General features: G+C 55.5%; 6 protein-coding genes across 6 annotated transcripts; 2 read left to right on the top strand and 4 right to left on the bottom strand.

The window, feature by feature from the left end:
• Nucleotides 1-94: 94 nt before the first annotated feature.
• B0H18DRAFT_1121406 (dynein heavy chain protein 1) lies at nucleotides 95-11,187 on the bottom strand (the record flags this gene model as incomplete). The annotated part of the gene is made up of 18 exons (XM_048034330.1): nucleotides 95-194; nucleotides 257-344; nucleotides 403-684; nucleotides 738-930; nucleotides 985-1,151; nucleotides 1,202-2,257; nucleotides 2,316-4,723; nucleotides 4,773-5,479; nucleotides 5,533-7,420; nucleotides 7,469-7,924; nucleotides 7,981-8,322; nucleotides 8,371-8,446; nucleotides 8,498-10,218; nucleotides 10,269-10,689; nucleotides 10,737-10,832; nucleotides 10,886-10,947; nucleotides 11,028-11,131; nucleotides 11,182-11,187. The coding sequence occupies 18 exons, from the start codon at nucleotides 11,185-11,187 to the stop codon at nucleotides 95-97; spliced, it is 10,173 nt and encodes a 3,390-aa protein (XP_047890819.1).
• Nucleotides 11,188-11,373: 186 nt separating this feature from the next.
• On the top strand, nucleotides 11,374-12,085 carry B0H18DRAFT_1121407 (uncharacterized protein; the record flags this gene model as incomplete). Its single annotated transcript, XM_048034331.1, has 5 exons — nucleotides 11,374-11,412; nucleotides 11,466-11,491; nucleotides 11,544-11,733; nucleotides 11,792-11,873; nucleotides 11,925-12,085. The coding sequence occupies 5 exons, from the start codon at nucleotides 11,374-11,376 to the stop codon at nucleotides 12,083-12,085; spliced, it is 498 nt and encodes a 165-aa protein (XP_047890820.1).
• A 22-nt stretch (nucleotides 12,086-12,107) lies between these two features.
• On the bottom strand, nucleotides 12,108-13,329 carry B0H18DRAFT_1121408 (peroxisome assembly protein per8; the record flags this gene model as incomplete). Its single annotated transcript, XM_048034332.1, has 6 exons — nucleotides 12,108-12,173; nucleotides 12,222-12,631; nucleotides 12,677-12,964; nucleotides 13,020-13,100; nucleotides 13,148-13,225; nucleotides 13,281-13,329. 6 exons carry the CDS (start codon nucleotides 13,327-13,329, stop codon nucleotides 12,108-12,110), a joined length of 972 nt encoding a protein of 323 aa, XP_047890821.1.
• Nucleotides 13,330-13,454: 125 nt separating this feature from the next.
• B0H18DRAFT_935988 (reactive mitochondrial oxygen species modulator 1-domain-containing protein) lies at nucleotides 13,455-14,022 on the top strand (the record flags this gene model as incomplete). The annotated part of the gene is made up of 4 exons (XM_048041795.1): nucleotides 13,455-13,498; nucleotides 13,614-13,685; nucleotides 13,736-13,829; nucleotides 13,879-14,022. The coding sequence occupies 4 exons, from the start codon at nucleotides 13,455-13,457 to the stop codon at nucleotides 14,020-14,022; spliced, it is 354 nt and encodes a 117-aa protein (XP_047890822.1).
• Nucleotides 14,023-14,256: 234 nt separating this feature from the next.
• B0H18DRAFT_1021111 (uncharacterized protein) lies at nucleotides 14,257-15,541 on the bottom strand. Its single transcript, XM_048029521.1, has 3 exons — nucleotides 15,310-15,541; nucleotides 14,342-15,249; nucleotides 14,257-14,279 (listed from the first exon to the last, which is right to left on the bottom strand). The coding sequence occupies exons 1-2, from the start codon at nucleotides 15,331-15,333 to the stop codon at nucleotides 14,476-14,478; spliced, it is 798 nt and encodes a 265-aa protein (XP_047890823.1). The 5' UTR covers nucleotides 15,334-15,541; the 3' UTR covers nucleotides 14,257-14,279; nucleotides 14,342-14,475.
• Nucleotides 15,542-16,296: 755 nt separating this feature from the next.
• Nucleotides 16,297-16,794, bottom strand: B0H18DRAFT_1086139 (uncharacterized protein; the record flags this gene model as incomplete). The annotated part of the gene is made up of 3 exons (XM_048031999.1): nucleotides 16,297-16,484; nucleotides 16,535-16,616; nucleotides 16,696-16,794. 3 exons carry the CDS (start codon nucleotides 16,792-16,794, stop codon nucleotides 16,297-16,299), a joined length of 369 nt encoding a protein of 122 aa, XP_047890824.1.
• Nucleotides 16,795-16,833: the final 39 nt, after the last annotated feature.

Genomic DNA, 16,833 nt, shown 5'->3' on the forward strand with positions numbered 1-16,833 from the left:
CGTAAGCGTATGCGGGTATCATCCAAAGGCCCATCCATGTCATCCCAGCGCACTCTAAATCCCCCTCTACACATCCAACCGTCTACGCGCGCATCTAGCCCCCTGCAGTGAGGCACACCGCGCGGGTCGCGACCAGCGCGCCCGCGGTGCTGTCGAACGGCAGGTCGACCGTGAAGAGGACGTGGCTTCTGTCGCTGTTCAGGTACACGGGCAGGTTCACCGTGCCCCCGCCGCCGCGTCGTCCGCCTGTACCCACCGGATCTGCGACGGGTTCAGCCGCACCGTCTCCCCGTTGTTCAGCGTCAGCTGGTCCGTGTCCCACTTCGCGCCCTCCAGCACGAGCCCTGCGGTACGACATACATTCAGTACCGGCGCATACGGTCAGCTGCGGAACGGACGCACCATCCACAATGTAGGCCCCGGGGTCGTTCACCCGGTCGATGTCGAGCTTCAGGTGCAGCGTCTCGAGGGACCACTTTTTGCGGTGCGCGACCGCCTGGCGCGTCGCGGTGATGTACGCCTCCGGGAAGAACAGCCCGCCGAGCCACACCTCGACGTTGTTCAGGTTGTCCAGCGTCGCGATCTGGTCGAGCTGCGCGAGCCGCCGCGCAAAGTCCGAGATCCAGCCCGAGACCGCCAGCGTCCTGTGCACCTTGTAGCGCCGCCAGTGATCCGGGATGGTACCTGCGAGCGAGGGTCAGCGGCGGGTGCATGCTATCCGTGATAGCGGTACGTACCCTTCGTTAGCGAGCTCATGAGCGTGCGGAGGTGGTTGGTCTGCTTGAGGGCGCCCTCGCAGACCTTGACGATGTCTGCGAGGTCTCTGCGGACTTGCGAGAGGAGCTTGCTGCCGATGGTACCTTCGCGGTAGAACAGACGATACAGCGGATCCTGGTTGTCGCTGCTCTGCTTCTCGAGTGTATGGAAAGTCTAAGACAAGGTCAGTACTGCGATCGATATCGCGTTTGCGTCAAGTGAACTGACCGACGGGAGTTGTTCGAGCCACTCCTTGCACCGCTCGTGCAGTTGTCGCATCCAAGCGGGCTGCTGTGAAGCCTGTCCCTTGGACGGGCCCGAGCTGGCAGCCGCTACATCGTCGTCATCGTCAGTGAGCATCCGCATCTTCCTGAGCTTGCCGAGGAGTTCGTTTCCTGTATGTCGTCAGCACCTCATATGACAAGCTGACAAACTACCAGCGTACCTTGTGCGACGGCAATGACGCGCTCCGCCGTAGGGGGGAGGCTGAGCCAAGCCGGAGGCTCCCGCTCCGGAAGACCTTGGACCCACGACATGAAGTGGTCGAGCTTCGTTCCTTCAGGTACGCTGAGCACTCTCGCACCAGTAGCACTGGGCACGAGGTCAAAGTCCACGTTATACGCCGCCGGCGTGAACAGACCATCCACGAAGGCGTCGATGATCTTTTGGTCGAAGTCGCTGTCAACACGCCCACCGTAAACACACTGCTTGACGAGCGTCCTCAGAGCATCCCATGGAATCACTGCGGGGTCGATATTTGCACGACCCTTCGACACGGAGTTGATCCACGTGTCGATCGTGGTGAACGCGGAGGCCATATCTGAGTCGTTGAAGTCGTAGAGCTTGCTCCACCCAAGCGGGACGTAGCGTAGACGTTCTTGAACTACTGCGTGGAGCCAGGCCAACAGGAAGTACAGTCGAGCCTTCTCCGCAGGACCTTGGGACAAGCGCGAGCCCGAGATACCGCGCAGCGAGTCGGTGAGATTGGCCTTGATACCCGGTGGAGGCTCGTTCATGAGGATTCTCGACTGGCGGAGGATGTTGACAGGAATGCTGGGGTTGGCCTCCATGGTGAGGAAGAGACGGAAGTTGCGGTGCGGGTTGAGAGTCTGCAGTTTCTTCTCGAGCTGACCGAGCCATGACGGAGCCAGGTGAACGTTCTTGAGCAGGACCCATGAGCCTTGGCGCGCTGCTGACGCGATAGCTTGATCCGCAAGAGTAAAGCCTTCCTGAGAGCCCATAGCAACGGAGGCGCAACGAGCACCCGTGTCGCGAATCAGATTGTCGACTCGGTAGCTGGCGTCATACCCAGTCACAGACACCAGCGATAGAGGTGTGGAGGGTAAGATTTCGTCAGCGACCATCGACCCGAGGTTGTACGCAGACTCGGCGTTCATATCAGCCTCAAAGACGGTGCGCACGAAGGCTGCTGTTGCTTGCAACAATCGATCCGGTCGGAGACACTTGATGACAAGCATCCGACGTGTGCCCTCCAGAGCAGCTGTGATATATTTAGTCAATGTCTGAAACGACAGGCGAATATTTGTGGCGCGACTTACGTGTGCCGGGGCCCCATGCAGAAGGAACCGATTGTTCCGGAACGTTTGATTCCAGGAGTGCAGCCCACTCGCTTTCGTGCTGCACAATGTGCTCGAGAACAGGCTTGAAGATGGGCTGTCTCCCATAACTCTCCAGTCGTTGCTTCTGATCGATAGACAGGAACGTGAGGCTCTGTATGTCGGCATTACCACCACCAGTGGCCACAGCACTGTCACCACTCTCGAGAAGGAATTCGAGTTCGTCAGTGATCTCTTCGACTCCCCGTAGCTTCACCTGAGCCAACAGCACGGCGAGCATGACGTGATCGCGATGAAGGAGCGCGCGAGATGTCCGCTTGTATGCCATCAGGAAGAGATCCTTGAGCAGGATTTCTCTCCGACGATGATAGTCGGATACGCCCTTCAAATTTGGATTCTGGTGGAGAACATAGTCGAAGATGTCCAGGAAGAAGCGCAGGGAGAACTGATAGAAGTGGTTGACGAGGTTGAGCTGCTCGAGAATGAAGAATACGGCGCTGCATGCTTGCGCCAGAGGCAGGTATTCGGCAGTAACTTGCTCCACCTCTCGCATGACGAGATCCGTCTCCTCCACTTTGTGTGTGATCTCTGCCGCCTCCCGCTTTAGCGTCTCGAGAGTATTGATGACCTTGTCATCATCAAGAATGTTTCCGGACGACTCGTTCAACGCCTGCAAGAGCAGCTTCTCCAATGTGCGCAAACGCAGGCGGAATTCACCCTGCATCTTCATCAAGTCGGTTCGCTTCTTTTCCGTGTCTGGTCGCTCGACTTTCAGGACTTGGTCAAGCGATTGACTTTGCAGGCTGCTCCTCGTCATGGTGAAGTTGACAAAGGTGACGCGACTGCATATGTCAGGAGAGAACTCGACCGAGGGGTCCCGGGTAGCCAAGAACATTGTGAAGGAAGGTGAGAAGTCGATATCCTGGCTACCGAGCCGGATGAGAACTCGACCACCGGTACGGCGAATCTCTTTGTTGAGCACGGGGTTCAAGATGGGGTCAAGGTGCTCGACATCCTGAATGAGGAGTGTGTTGCCGAAACGCAGCGCGCTTTCCAAAACCTTCAGGAACGCTTCATCCAGGAAACTCGTCACTGTGATCTTGCGATCCTTGTACTCTTTGAGCAAGAAGTTGGTGGCTTGGCCGGTCGGGTCAATGATCAGAGGATACCGGCTGAAGCGCTTGATCATGATGGCGTTCTCGGTGCATAGGTTGTCGGAGGGCAGCCCTTTGGATTGCCAGCTGAGACGATCATCTGCAGTCGACAGGTAGTCTGGCATGGAGAGCTCAGTCTTGAACTTGATGTTCGCCTCCGCAAGATGCGACGACCACTCTTGCCACATCTGTTCACGGTACTGTTGATCGAAGAATCCACCGTAGGCCAAGAAAGCTGCGGAGAGTAGTACGTCGCCCACAATGGTGCCCATCTCTGTGTCGAATGTGCGACTGCCAGACTCCCAACGGGTCTTCTCTGACGATAGACTGTCCAACAGCGTCATGCTGCGGTTGACCTTGCTCTCAACGCGCTCCATCTCTCCCTTGATAGCTTCGGTTTCTCGGATCAGAGCTGCATACTCCTGTTTGTATCGCTCGATGCTGGCTTCCAGCTCGGCTACCATCGTCACCATCATCTTCGCCTGCTCTTTGGTACGTTCCGCTTGATCCTCTAGCGACTGCACCTCATTGCGCAGAGGCTCCACCTTGTCCAGAATCTCGGAAAAGCGGACTTGTGCAATGGCCCACTTGACGAGAGGCCCGCAAGCTTTACTGGCACGGTTCACGTTCTCGTAGGTGTAGGAAGGCCGGCTGACGAAATCCCTCTTCATGATTTCGCGCAGATGTTTCGTCATCTGGGTCGTGGTATCGAAGTTCACGATTCGCTGAATGAAGTCATCGCGCCGAATGATACCCTGGACCGTACGCCAGCTGTCGATCTTGTGCCCTAGGATCGTACACACAGACTCCATAGCCAGCTTGACAGCCTCCGGAGGATTGGCCATAGTACGAACTTCCTGCAAGTGCTGCCGCTTGATGTTGCTCACAGCTGCTTGAGCATCCAGGACAGCTGGTTCGGCGTCTGCCAAATCCGCCATGACGACGGCACGACGTTGCTCGATGTGCTTGTCCTGTGCCGCTAGAGCAGCCTGGATATCGATCGATGCCGCTTTCTTCTGCTCCGCTTCCTGTTGATCCGCGACCATGCGCTTCAGCTTCCTATCGGCTTCCTCGTTTTTCGCCTCGAGCTGTGTGCGTTTGATAGCGAGACTCTTGCGAAGCTCCTCGACCTGCGTTACTGTTTCACGCAATTTATCCAGTCCTACATGGAGATGGCGCTGTTGCTCTTCCAACTCCTCGCGCTTCTCGTTGTGCAGGCGAACGTAGTGGTTGATGCTGAAGAGTTATCAACGAACCATTCGTGAAATCAAAACTGTGAACTCACAAGTCCAGGTAATGCCGTGGCGTAACGTAGTTGTATCGTCCTTGCCGGCGACTAAGGCGTAGGTTGATCTGATGCAGCGATTGGTGCACATACACCAGCGCATTGACGACAGCGGCACGATGGATCGGAGGCATCGACAGTTCGCGATATGCGATGGGGAACATGGCCGGTGGGTTGTATGAAGGTAGATCGAGATCCAGTGTGTTGGTGAACTCCATTCCAACTTGGTAGAAGGCCTGATCAGACCAATCTCCGAACCAATCCAAGACGCAACGATTGAACAAAGCCGGCGAGGTAGCAGCGCGCGAGGCGAGTCCGTTCTCGGGAGGATTCATGGTGAAAACGACATGCAAGTTCTTGGCCACTTGTTGCGTGAACCAGCGGTATAGTTCTTCATGCGAGTCCAGCATCAAACCGTCCCGCTGCGAACCTTCCTTGCAGGCGGTCATCAGGGCTGCGTGCTCGTCGCCCTCGAAGAGACCAGGAACCTCAGCGTTCGCAAGAAGGGTATTCATCCGTTCCAGGAACCCAGAGTCGAGGACATTTGATTCATCCATGATGAAGCATATCTTCTCCCCCTTGCATCCGGCACGTCGCAAGACCGTTCTGAGGTCCTCGTCGAAATCATCGCCCGTGTACTTGTTCGAGACCTTGATCTGGAAGATGTTCAAGCCATTCATCCAGGCGACAAATCGAGACAACGTCGTCTACACAAACAGTCAGCGCCCGCAAGTGACGCAAGGATATTAATTAGACTTACTTTGCCGCTACCGCTGACACCAATCAACAGCAGGTGGCCCTGTATTTGCCTGAAGACTCGATCGATACGCAATACATGATCTAGGACATCATTGAATAGCACAAGTGGCACATCGAGCTCTTCTTCGTAGAACACCCGAAGCCGCGCTTTGGTGTACTCGCGCAATGCTTCACGATCGACAGAGACGTAGTTTTTCGACGTCCAGTTGGAGAATAGGATGGGACGTGCTAGCGCCTCGTCGCGGTCGATGGTCGGGAAGTTCTCAATTGCGACATTATCGATGCTCTCATCTGTCCACCGCTTCTCTTCTTCATTGACAAGACGATCAGAGAACAGGCGAAGCGCTTCGTGGGCCCAAACCCGTACAAGTCCTTCCACAGACAAGGTCTCCAGCGGCTTGATGGCCTCGTAGATGCCACGTACCCAGCGGGTTAGCTCACGCGGGCTGTAAACGTAGTGAGCCTGGTTATCGGTGGTGAATCGTTTCTGCGATGCGAGGTAGAGCGCGACCATAGCATCCGTGAGTGGCTCGGCGTATGTCCGAAGGTTAGGAAGGACCTTGAGGGCGGCGCGGTTGTAGGTGCCATAGATTTGCTTCAAGGACAATTCCCCAGGGTAGTCTACCATGACCAATGGGGCATGTCGGAGGAAACGATGACTGAGAGGGACACGGCCAGGGTCCGTAGGGGGATTGCAAGCACCGACGAACTGGATACGCTCCAGCTTGACCCATGCCATGTCGGTGGTTCGCCAATAACCGTTGGCTTCGACGAGCTGTCGGATGAACGAGATGACCCGCTGAGTACCGTATTTGTCGGTCGCGGGCAGATTGATTTCGTCACAGAAGACTACTAGCCAGCGACCAATCTGGGCGGGCGCAAGGATCACGCCATTGGGTGTCTTCCGATATTCGCAGTACTGTTCGAACGTCTTCAGGATGAGCTCCGGCGTAGTAGCACTGGAGAAGTTCAGGCCGACGACCTCCATGTCTGGGAGTTTCCGTAGGGCACTAAAGAGTGTCATGGTCTTCCCGGACCCAGGAGGACCGCACAGCATGAGAGGTTTGTGCTCAGAGAGCCACGAGTAGAGAACTTCTTCATGTCGGACAGTATCAATCGTCGGAACGACAACATCGGACGCAGTTACCGCATGAGACTCGATGTCGATGACTGGAACCCTCGAAGCCCACGGGAACCAGTCGCCATTGGCGACTTGGACATCATAGTCGAGCAACGAGCTTCCCGGACCCAACGGCGGCAAATCCACTCCGGTCTGCTTGCGCAAGAATTCGCCCAATTCGGAACGCAGCTCCAAACGTGCGTCACCCGAGAAAGCCCAGATGATGCTGACCAAGAGCCGCTTCTCGACGTATTGTTCGACGCGCTCGGGTGCCAGAGGGAAATCGGAATGCTGGATGTTGTACTCGATGATGTTACGGACCGTCTTGTTGATCAAGGAGAACAAGGTGTTCAGCGCACGGGTGATAGTGAAGTCCATGATGTGCTCCAAGGACTCTGCAAAGTTGAGCGCGCCGAGAACCAATCCGTCTTCTTCGAAGAAGTTCCTCAGAACATCCGCGATTTGCTTCTGAGTGACAAGGTGCGGGGAGGATGTCGTCTCAGCAGCGAGCGCGTCCGTACGACGACCCGGTATCTCGACCTCCTCATCTTCTGCGTCCAAAGGCGCGGTGGAAAGAGTCTCGAGGTAATGTTTGAATACCATACTCGGCTCAACGATGTCCTCGCTGAACCAGATCATACCGCAGCGACTGACGGTAGCCAGGGTCGCATAACGCAGGTGTTCGACTTCGAACATGATGCGGACGTTCGACGGCAAGTTGAGTCGCTCTCCGTTTGGCAGCGTGAGCAATTTGTTATCGTCGAGTACACTACGGATAGATCAGTATGGCCCCTGCGCGGATAGTGATATGTCAAACCTGTTCAAGTTCTCGACCCACTCAGGATCTACGTCACCATCAAAGATGATCCAGTGTCGCTTGCCACTCTCGCCACGAACATCGTCCACGATCTTACGGAGGGTATGTGTGAAGAGACCATCGTTCCATTCGCGCGTAGTCGGATCGAGAGTGCCGTACAAGGCGTCCTTGTGCATCGCCTTGGGATCGATCACGTATGCGATACCTTCGACTCCGTCGAGCCGTTCGAGAGCGGCCAGCAACACCTGCCACGCGTTCGTCTTGCCGCTACCAGATGACCCGACCATCATCAAACCGTGCTGAATCTTCTGGATCTGGTAGAGCTGGAGAATCTTGCTGATCCACCTCTCGCCCTCCACCAGGCGACGTTCGGCACAGACCTTGCTGATTTGCTCCCGCAGCGCATCGAGATTCACGGGGATATAATCTGTGCCTGGGAACACGTCTGCTAGGAGGCTGTACCAATGAATGTCAACAAGCTGCAAGACCCATAAACTGCTACGCTTGCTCACCTCGTCAGGAGTGGAACATCCTCCGCAACCAACTTCGGCACGATAGTTTCGGTGACACTCTGGATCAGGATGACCTGCTCCGACACAGCATCGGAGAGGCCTACAGCGGTTTCGCCCTCGCCTGCATTTTGCAAACGTTCACGCTTGAGGATACCTGCGCTCGCAAGCACGGCCTTGAGCGCACGCAGACCAAAGTCGTAATGAGGCTGAGGAGACAGCTGTTCATCGCATAGGTTGAAGAACGGCACAATCTTGGAGGCAAGGGACTCAGCGGTCCGGAAGCCTTGAGAGAACAACATGACTTGAGCAATGAGTTCTCGGTCGGGGCGGGTCATGGCCATCCTGGATGCCGATAAGTAATTGGGAGAGCTCGAAGATATGAACACGTACGGTCTGAACAGCTTCGTCAAGTTGGGAGGCAACTGCGATCGTCCAGCGTAGTTAGGGTTCGTTGTGATGAAGATACCTGAATTTTTATCTTCAGCAGACGCCACAGACTATTGTCACGAATACATACCCATGTTCTGGTTAAGCTTGACATTCTTCCCAACCAGCTCGATCTCGGTGTTCGGATTCTTGACGAGAGTGGCGAGACCCTGCTGGATGCTCTGCACTTGCTGCGAAACGGCACTGAGGATACGTTCTTCGAGACGGTTGAACTCATCGAAGCATCCCCAGGCGCCGACTTGACAAAGACCGACGAAGATACGACCCATCGCCTGGAAGTCAAACGTCTCGTCACAGCAGAACACGAGAACGAAGCGGCCGAGTTGCACGCCCAACGCTTTAACCGACTCCGTCTTGCCCGTCCCGGCAGGACCGAAAGGAGCTCCGCCCAATTGATTGTCTAGAGCCTGCATCAACGTCAGGTAACACCTGTCCGTCAACGGCGTCTGGACGAGACGGTCAGGGACGCCAAGGTACTCCCACCCGTACGGGAAGGATGCATCCGCCACTCGGATGGCGAGCCTGTCCAAGGGGTTCTCGAGACTCTGGTCGAGGTAGAAGCGCATCTGATACAGCCAGGAGAACGCGCGGTTGTCGACGACCTTCTTTTGAATCAAATCGCGAACGACGTCCCGCTGGTGGACAAGCTCAGTGATGAGATGCTCGCACTTGCGCCGGGTCACGGGGCTGAGCTCGGTGAGCACAACATCGGCGAGGAGGTCCAGACCTTGCCGTATGGTGTCCAAAGGTCCTTCGAGGCCTATTTGATTCTCTAGTGCAGACTCGGTGGAGGCGGTCCACGCGACTTGAATGGCGAGAGTGACGAGCTGTGCAGGGTACTTCTCCAGCCACGCCATGAATAGGTCCTTGGGCAACGGAGAGGCCGAGCCGTAGAAGGACTGCAGTTCCGTGACTGCGTCGCAAAGGAGGAGGGATAACGACACCCTCATCTCCGACTCCAGCTTGGTCAACCAGTCATTGATCTTCGGGAAGTCTTTGAGAAGGATGGGCGTTTTGAAGTGCACTTCCTCGCCCTCCCGAGAAGACATACCCTCGATCTGCGTCAGCTGCTCATCAAGCGCGATCGTCGAGATACCAGCGAACATCTTCTTGAGATGCTTCATGATGCGAAGGATCTCTTTGCTGTTACCAATGATTTCCAGCAGGTCTTCGTCGCCGACGAAGTAGAAGCGAGGGAACGAAGCGCGCTCGCGCTCGAGGTACTCTCCGAGGGCCTTCTGGATCTTGTTGAGTAAGTCTGCGAGGCGCTCGAGACTCTTCTGAATACCCGGAATGTTCATGACGTCGAGTACGAACGGTGACTTGTACACCTTCTTCATGACCGCGAGGAACTCGGTGTTGATGTTCTGGAAACGGGCGGTCTCGACCGGCAAGAGATGCTTGATGTCTGCGCTACCGGAGAAGATACCTTCGAGGTAGACCCACTGACGCTGCACGTCAATCCAAACGTCGAAGAGGACGTGAATCCGGTTAAGCTTCTCCTCCCAAGAGCCAGCCTCCTCCTCGAAGACTTTGTAGTACGGCGAGAGCTTCATGGCTGTCAGCGAATTCAGGTTCTCACTGCACTTGTTGAAGAGATCGTCCCAGCCACGAATGAGGCGGCACTTGTTCTGGTAGTTGACCAGGTCGAGTGTGTAGTTCGTCCAGACCTCCTTCACTTGGCGAATATACTCCTCCAGAGCCATCTCACCCTGCGCTTGGATGATGACCTCCTTGATGGTGTTCTCGTTCCTCCGCAGGTCCATGTCGTAGACGTGACCTAGGGTCAGCCTGCGCGTAGACGGTTAGGCAATGCGTACAGGATTTGTCAAAGCACGTACAGAGGCAGGCTGACTTGCGTTGGCACGCGCAGCACTTTGAAGAGCTGCTTCCAATGCCTATCTTTCAAGGCTTCCGACTTCAGCTCAGACACGAGCGTGTTCGACTTCAGCAAACCCCGGAGGACATCTTGCACGTACTCGAACGCGGCGTACTGCCGCATCCTCGTTGGCATATCCTTCGTCGACGACAGTAGCCCGTCGATCTGCTGTCGCAGCTTCCTTGGCTGCACAGTGGCCCACGCCATCTCCTTCAATTCGCCCATCTGGTTCCATATGCCGGACAGCGCGGTCCAGACGGCCTTCAGGTCGCGCAACTCCTCGAAGATTGGGTCGAGACGCGTGTGCCGAATTAACTCGAGGTCAAGCGCTTCTTTGGCTTTGCAGACGAGGTCGTATTCCTCTTGTATCCGATTGAGCTTGCCTCGAACACGTTGATAGTGTTTAGCGCAGTGTCGGAGCGCATGCTACCCTGCACGGGGCGGGTCTGCTCCCACTCCTGTATGATGTCGTTGATCTTGTTCTCGACAATCTTGTCCTCCGCGACAATCTTCAGTTGTAGCCCGGCTGCCGGAAGTCATCGTACCCACCCGTGTCTTACTAAGGTAACGTAGACTCACCAAGTTGCTCCTGGATGGAGTCGTTCTTGCGCTTCAGAATTCGTTGAATGCGCTCCACTCTCCTTGTAGTTGGTCGCTATAGAGCCAGTCATCTGGAAACTGGTAGCGGAATCGTTCCAGTGTCTTCTCGCCGCTGGCGCACAGCTCGATCATAGGTCCCCATTGTTTCGTCTTCTTCTTGAGGTCTTGTACGAAGGTGATGAACGTGACGGCCGCCGCCGTCGACGAGTTGGACGAAACCAGCAGCTTGATACGACTTCAGCATCTCCCAGTGTGCAGAAAGGGCCAACGCTTACCTCCATCCTTGCTGACTTCAGTCCAAGTTGTACGAGTAAGCGCTCGCGACGCGTCGCGTCTCCCTCGTTGCACTTTCGGAGCGTCGGCATTCGCCGAAGGCACGCACACATCCTCAGATCGTCTCCTCCGCCACCGACCGGAAGCATCCTCCCTCTAGCCCAGATCCTTCGCCTCACCTCAATTCAGCAGTCATGTCGGGTCGTCAACAGCGTGTGATGGTGCAGCCCATCGTAAGTCATCATTCCATTTTTGTTTTGTTCACCGGATAGCTGAAGTCTCCCAGAATGTGATCTTCAAAAACCTCCACAGGTATGTTGCATCTTCGACGTATTTCGACGTCCGCTGACTTTTCCTCAGCGAGCAAAGTTGTGATCTGGCTGTACGACAACATTGAGATGCGTATTGAGGGAGAATCATTGTGCGTGTTTGGAACAACATCGTTGAACCCACCCTGCGTTAAACGTCGGAACCAAGGAGGCGTCGACCTCTTGTTGGCCTTGCGATTCAGGACTGCTGCTGCACTCCTGGTCAACCACATCCGTGTCCCTCCCGTTTTCACTTGACTGTCTTCCGATTCTGAGGCATTGCTCACGCATCTCTTCACCGCAGGGTTTCGATGAGTTCATGAATGTTGTCGTGGATGAGGCCGCTGAAGTATACGTCAAGGATGCCAAGCCGCGACGTGACCTAGGTACGTATCTGCCTTGATCGCTCCTTGCTTCCATCTCATTATGACTCCCAGGCCGCATATTGCTCAAGGGGATAACATCACTCTATTCAACAAGTGGTATAGTGACACTTTGCGCATGGATCGACGCTGTATCCAAAACACCCAACCGTAAGTTTCGAATGGGTGCGGAGTCCGCCAGGGCGGCTGGGCCTGCATACGGGATGTATGTATAGTGTATCATAAACTATTGTGATGCTACAGGTTGTAAATCGGTAGCAAAGACGTCAGGTTGAGCGACTGGCGACAGAGCGGGCACTCAGCCTAGCTCTATGTTAGCTTGCTTGTTTCCCATCCAACATCACTACGCACCTTCTCCCTGCCCCAACCCACGATGCAATCCCAGCAGAACAGATGTCCACACTCTGTGGATGTCGTCGCCGTCCGCTCCTCCAAACAGAGCGTGCAGTTTCGGCTTCCTCGTACAGTAGGGGGCATTTGAGAGAAGTCGAGAACCGTCCGTTCATCCTCTTCAGCAGTCAAGGGAGGAACCTCATCAGGATCGACACGCCCAATCATTGTGGAAATGGGTCTATCGTCAATGTAGATCTCCTCATGGTCATCCACTGGTCGTTTGCCTTTCCGTTCAGTTGCTTCTACGTCCGCCTTGTAAGACGACCGGATGAAGCTGACGAGACGATGTAGCAGCCTCACGGCTAGAAGATACCCAGAAGAGAATACGAAGGCGGCCTCGTATTTGGGTCGCGAGGAGTTGCCGAGATCTGGTATGTTCAGTGTCTAGGTAGCCCACGCGCGATCTGGGCTACTCACATAACGAATCCCAAGCATCCTCTTCACCAGGTCATAGTACGTGCCTCGGAAGTAGAACATAGCCAAGTTGACCTCGCTTATGATCTCCAGCAGTGTTGGTAGCTTGCGTACCAGCGACGTCAGCCTGGACGTCGGCGCAAGGTACGAACCCCATCTAGCAAGCGCATACGAGGGCAGCGTCGGTAAGAGGACAAGAGCGGCCCTAGCACGCCAAGGCGGTACGCCTTCGGAATGCATGGAGTGTATCCATATGTCGGTGTACTCTTCTCCGAGAGTTTGGGTAGCTACAGCAGACAGAGCCCTTGAGCAAGAGCACGACTCATGGTGGGGGCGACGTACCGCGCCCGACGGTCAGCCCGAAGTACAGCAGCTTCGTACAGAGTTCAACCTCTTTGTCCCATCGAGATAGCCATCTCGTCCCTTCGCTCATTCAGTGAGGCGAAGTTGCAGACTCTGGGTCTACGCACCCAGCCAAGCTCTCAGCACACCATCGGCTTGTTCTCGCAGCGCCGAGACCTGGAAGAAGTCGCGTTGATGCGAGCGGACTGAATAATATGCAGTGTTACAATTGGAACGGCACAACAAACAGTCAGTACACACTGATCTGAGGCTGCTGAGCCGGAGGGAACGAGAGCAGCTCGAGGGGCATGGCCGTTGCGTGTTCCGACGGTGCCGGCGCTAGCGCGCGACGATCGCTTTCATTCAGACGACCACTTCACCACCTGGCTCACCCACTCCCAAACCTTCTCTTCCCTTGCCTCCATCATGGCGTCGATGCAGCGAACACCTCAAGGGCCGACGATATGGCAGAAACGTAAGTCAGGCAGCCTTCTCTAGCTTATGTTCACAACTGAAGTGTAGACGGCGCACAGTGAAGTAGGCGGTTCCATAGAGTTAATCGGGAAACATGCTGAAGACCTCTGCCCAATCCAGGATGGGTGCAGCGATGGGCTGTGGTGTGGGACTCACTATTGGATTCCTATTTGGCGGCTTCAGCATCTTGAGGTACGCTCACGCAGGCTAACTCGTGTACGTGAGGCTGACTGCTATTCCAGGGGCGGCGCAGGTCCTCGCGGAGTCCTCCCCACTCTCTCGCAGTACATGCTGACTAGCGCAGCTACTTTCGGTTTCTTCCTTGCTATCGGTTCAGTGAGTGCGCATCCGGACGACCAGCTGAGGGTACTGAGTGCCCGTCCAGGTGATCCGCAATGACAGCCATCTCCCTCCGCACCTCGAAGCCGCACGTTTGCAGATGGCGTCACCTTTGCTGCGTACCAGAGCAGATGGCCTCGCCCTCATGAGAAGTCGATGGGACGCTGAGAGACGTCGCGATCAGCAGTAACCCTCTCCCCGTCGTCTACGCCCGACGTCACAGCCGAGCCGTTCTATCGCAGCGACGTGCAACGAGTGCATGCAGGAGCTCCTTTAGGCCTTAGGGTTTGCCTGCTATGAATTGGGCATCCTGCGGCAGTGCAAACAGGCTTCCATAGTCTCGTGAGCTGTCGTATTACTACTGTGCTGTACAAAACCACTGTCCTAATCTTCAGTCAAAGCTCAATCTGCGATATCAAATCTGAGAGCACATGCGAAGGGAACGGCGTAAGTAATGCGCTTGGCCATATAGCAGTCCATCGAAAACGGAGAGTCCCGCATGATCATAGTAAAGAACACTTGAGACGTAAAGCCCGCATGGAAGGGGGTCGCAGAAAGTACCCTACATCCCACAATTCGTCAGTTTGGTCCAGGAATACCGCCGAAGCCCAAAAACTACACACGTACCAGCTATGAAACCAGTTCATAGTTCTTTCCCAGTCACCCTGCCCCAATATGTATGCAGCCTGCTGCTACACGATCGAATGGACCGGAGGCTGCCGTTCGACTTCATCGAGCGCAAACTTGGCGCTCCAGACTTCATCGAACGCACACTCGGTGTGCCGCCGCTGTGCGTACGGCGCGGTGGTGTCTCCCACAGTGGGAACGGTCCAGAGATCGTCGGTCGCTCTTCCGCCGGTTGAGCCTTCTTGCTTGCACCCCGGATCCATTTCAGAAAGCTCCGCTTTCCGCTGTCCTCAGAGACGGACCGAGCGTGGCCCCGGGCGTGCTCGAATTCGTCCTCTTCGTAATGGATCGTGGGCATGTCAAGAAACTTGACGGATGGCGGCGACCGTGCCGTCGTCCTGGTTCTCGTGGACGAGCTGGAGGACAGGATGGACTTGGCGGGGGCAGGCCGTGACCGGGACGATGCCGTCGAGGAGATGGACGGAGCGCGCTGACGGCTGGGCGCCACGCTGCGCTCGCTCATCTGCCCGAGGACGGGCATGCTCTTGTCTGACGACCGCGAGGCTGTGGGCCGGATGACCGAGGCCCAGAAGGTCCGCTCGCAGTGGCTGTCGTCACTCCCCCGGCTTGAACAACCCTCCATCGGATTCCAACCACTGTCGAATCGTGACGGCGAAGAGGATACGAATGGAATCTCCGGTAGCTCATCGTAGCCGGAATCCGCCGCCGATACTACGGACAGCTGAGATGACGAAGGCGCACTCAGCGGCGAGTCTAGCGGGGAAGGCAACTATCACGGAATGAGCTTTCTGGTCTCGCAATGCTATCGTATGGGGCAGAGTATGCTCACGAATGAGGTATAACACAGAGGCATCGCATCGTCAATATCGTCTTTCAATTGGTGGCGGCTCTGACGGAAAATGTCACCTCGCGCGCGGGCGCAGGCATCAGCGATCGACTTACGATATGATCTTCAATAGTTGCAGATGCCGAGCTACTATATGACGACTGAGCAAGACGTGAGGCGGTCACTCAGGTACAAAGGGGGTGGCCACATACATTGGCTAGACGCTCGGAGTGCAGCCAGTCGGTCCATACTTGGCTTTCGCACCTCGAGAAGGCATAGTAAGAGCTTGGTCTCTGCATCGTCTATAGTTGATGAGATCGACTGTCAACCTCGCCACGTCAGAAAGAGCGGAAATTCACTCACGAAGCTGATGGAAGGGTGTGGGATGGGTTCAAGGAGGAGGGTGAGCACAGGCGCACTCGCCCGGCGAGTCCCAGTTTTCTACACGTGTAAGAACCTACGTTTACCGCGCGTCACGATTGAGTCAGTAGATAATCCTGAGGACTAATCCTCAGGGCAGCATGTAGCAAGCGTGTATCATCCGGACATGAGGCACGCTTTCCAGAATTGGACTTCCCATGAGGCGCTTCCGACCTGGGTTCAACACAGCTTTACGGCTGAACGCTACTGAATATCAATGATTGGACCCGCAGAGATATGAACCGCGAGTCTGGCAATTCCCTAAGGTGCACAGAGTCCGGAGGACATCCATATTTGGGGCTGAACTCTATCCCGGCACGTCACAGACTCACAATGACAAAAGAGGGCACTCATGGACGCATTGTGGTAGCGAGTGTAATATATCGGTAATAGGTTACAGTCATCTAGCAGACATCTCCATTAGTCGTGTCCGTATTGCGTGAACGCAGCTACCAGGAGATGTAGCGCGGGGAAGAGGTGGTACTACATACCAGCCACTGTATCGTGTATGGTCGCGAAAGTGCGCTGCTGTGTGATCCATTCCCAGCGACCCCGGAAGCTCCGGATGTGTTATATTTTGAAGGGTTGGTCATGAAGACCGCTCCAGATGCCCCTCGCTGCCTCTGTCGTACTCTCGACAGTGCGTCTCTTGAGCGGTTTGATCTTCGCGCCTGACGAGTCGAGCAGAAGTTTCACTTTCTGCTGGATACCGGTGACTTCGAAATCCTTCAGCGGGATGACTTTATCTCGGTCATTAACTAAGGGACCATAAGCAACATGTCGAAGCGGAATATAAGCACACACATACGATAGAATCCTCGAATGATGGGCTCCCTCTGTGTCCGTTGCTTTACCACGAACTCGACGTGAGGGTTTGCGCGAGCGAGTTCCTCCAAGTGGTTGTGGATGTATGTCCGCGTGTTAGCGGATGTGGCCATTTGTTGCAGTATTCGAACACAACTTCCGGACCTGTGGAATGAAGGCAACGTGCCCGTTCGCAGGCCGGGATGAAAGCTGCCCTCGCAGCAGCGGTCGAGCAGCAGGAGCAAACTTGGAGCTGGTGGCCATAGCGAAGACGGCGCAGACGACCGAAGTCGTCGTCGCCAG

This window comes from Fomitopsis serialis (assembly GCF_022376445.1).
Source record: "Fomitopsis serialis strain Sig1Antser10 chromosome Unknown B0H18scaffold_60, whole genome shotgun sequence".
NCBI lineage: Eukaryota > Fungi > Basidiomycota > Agaricomycetes > Polyporales > Fomitopsidaceae > Fomitopsis > Fomitopsis serialis.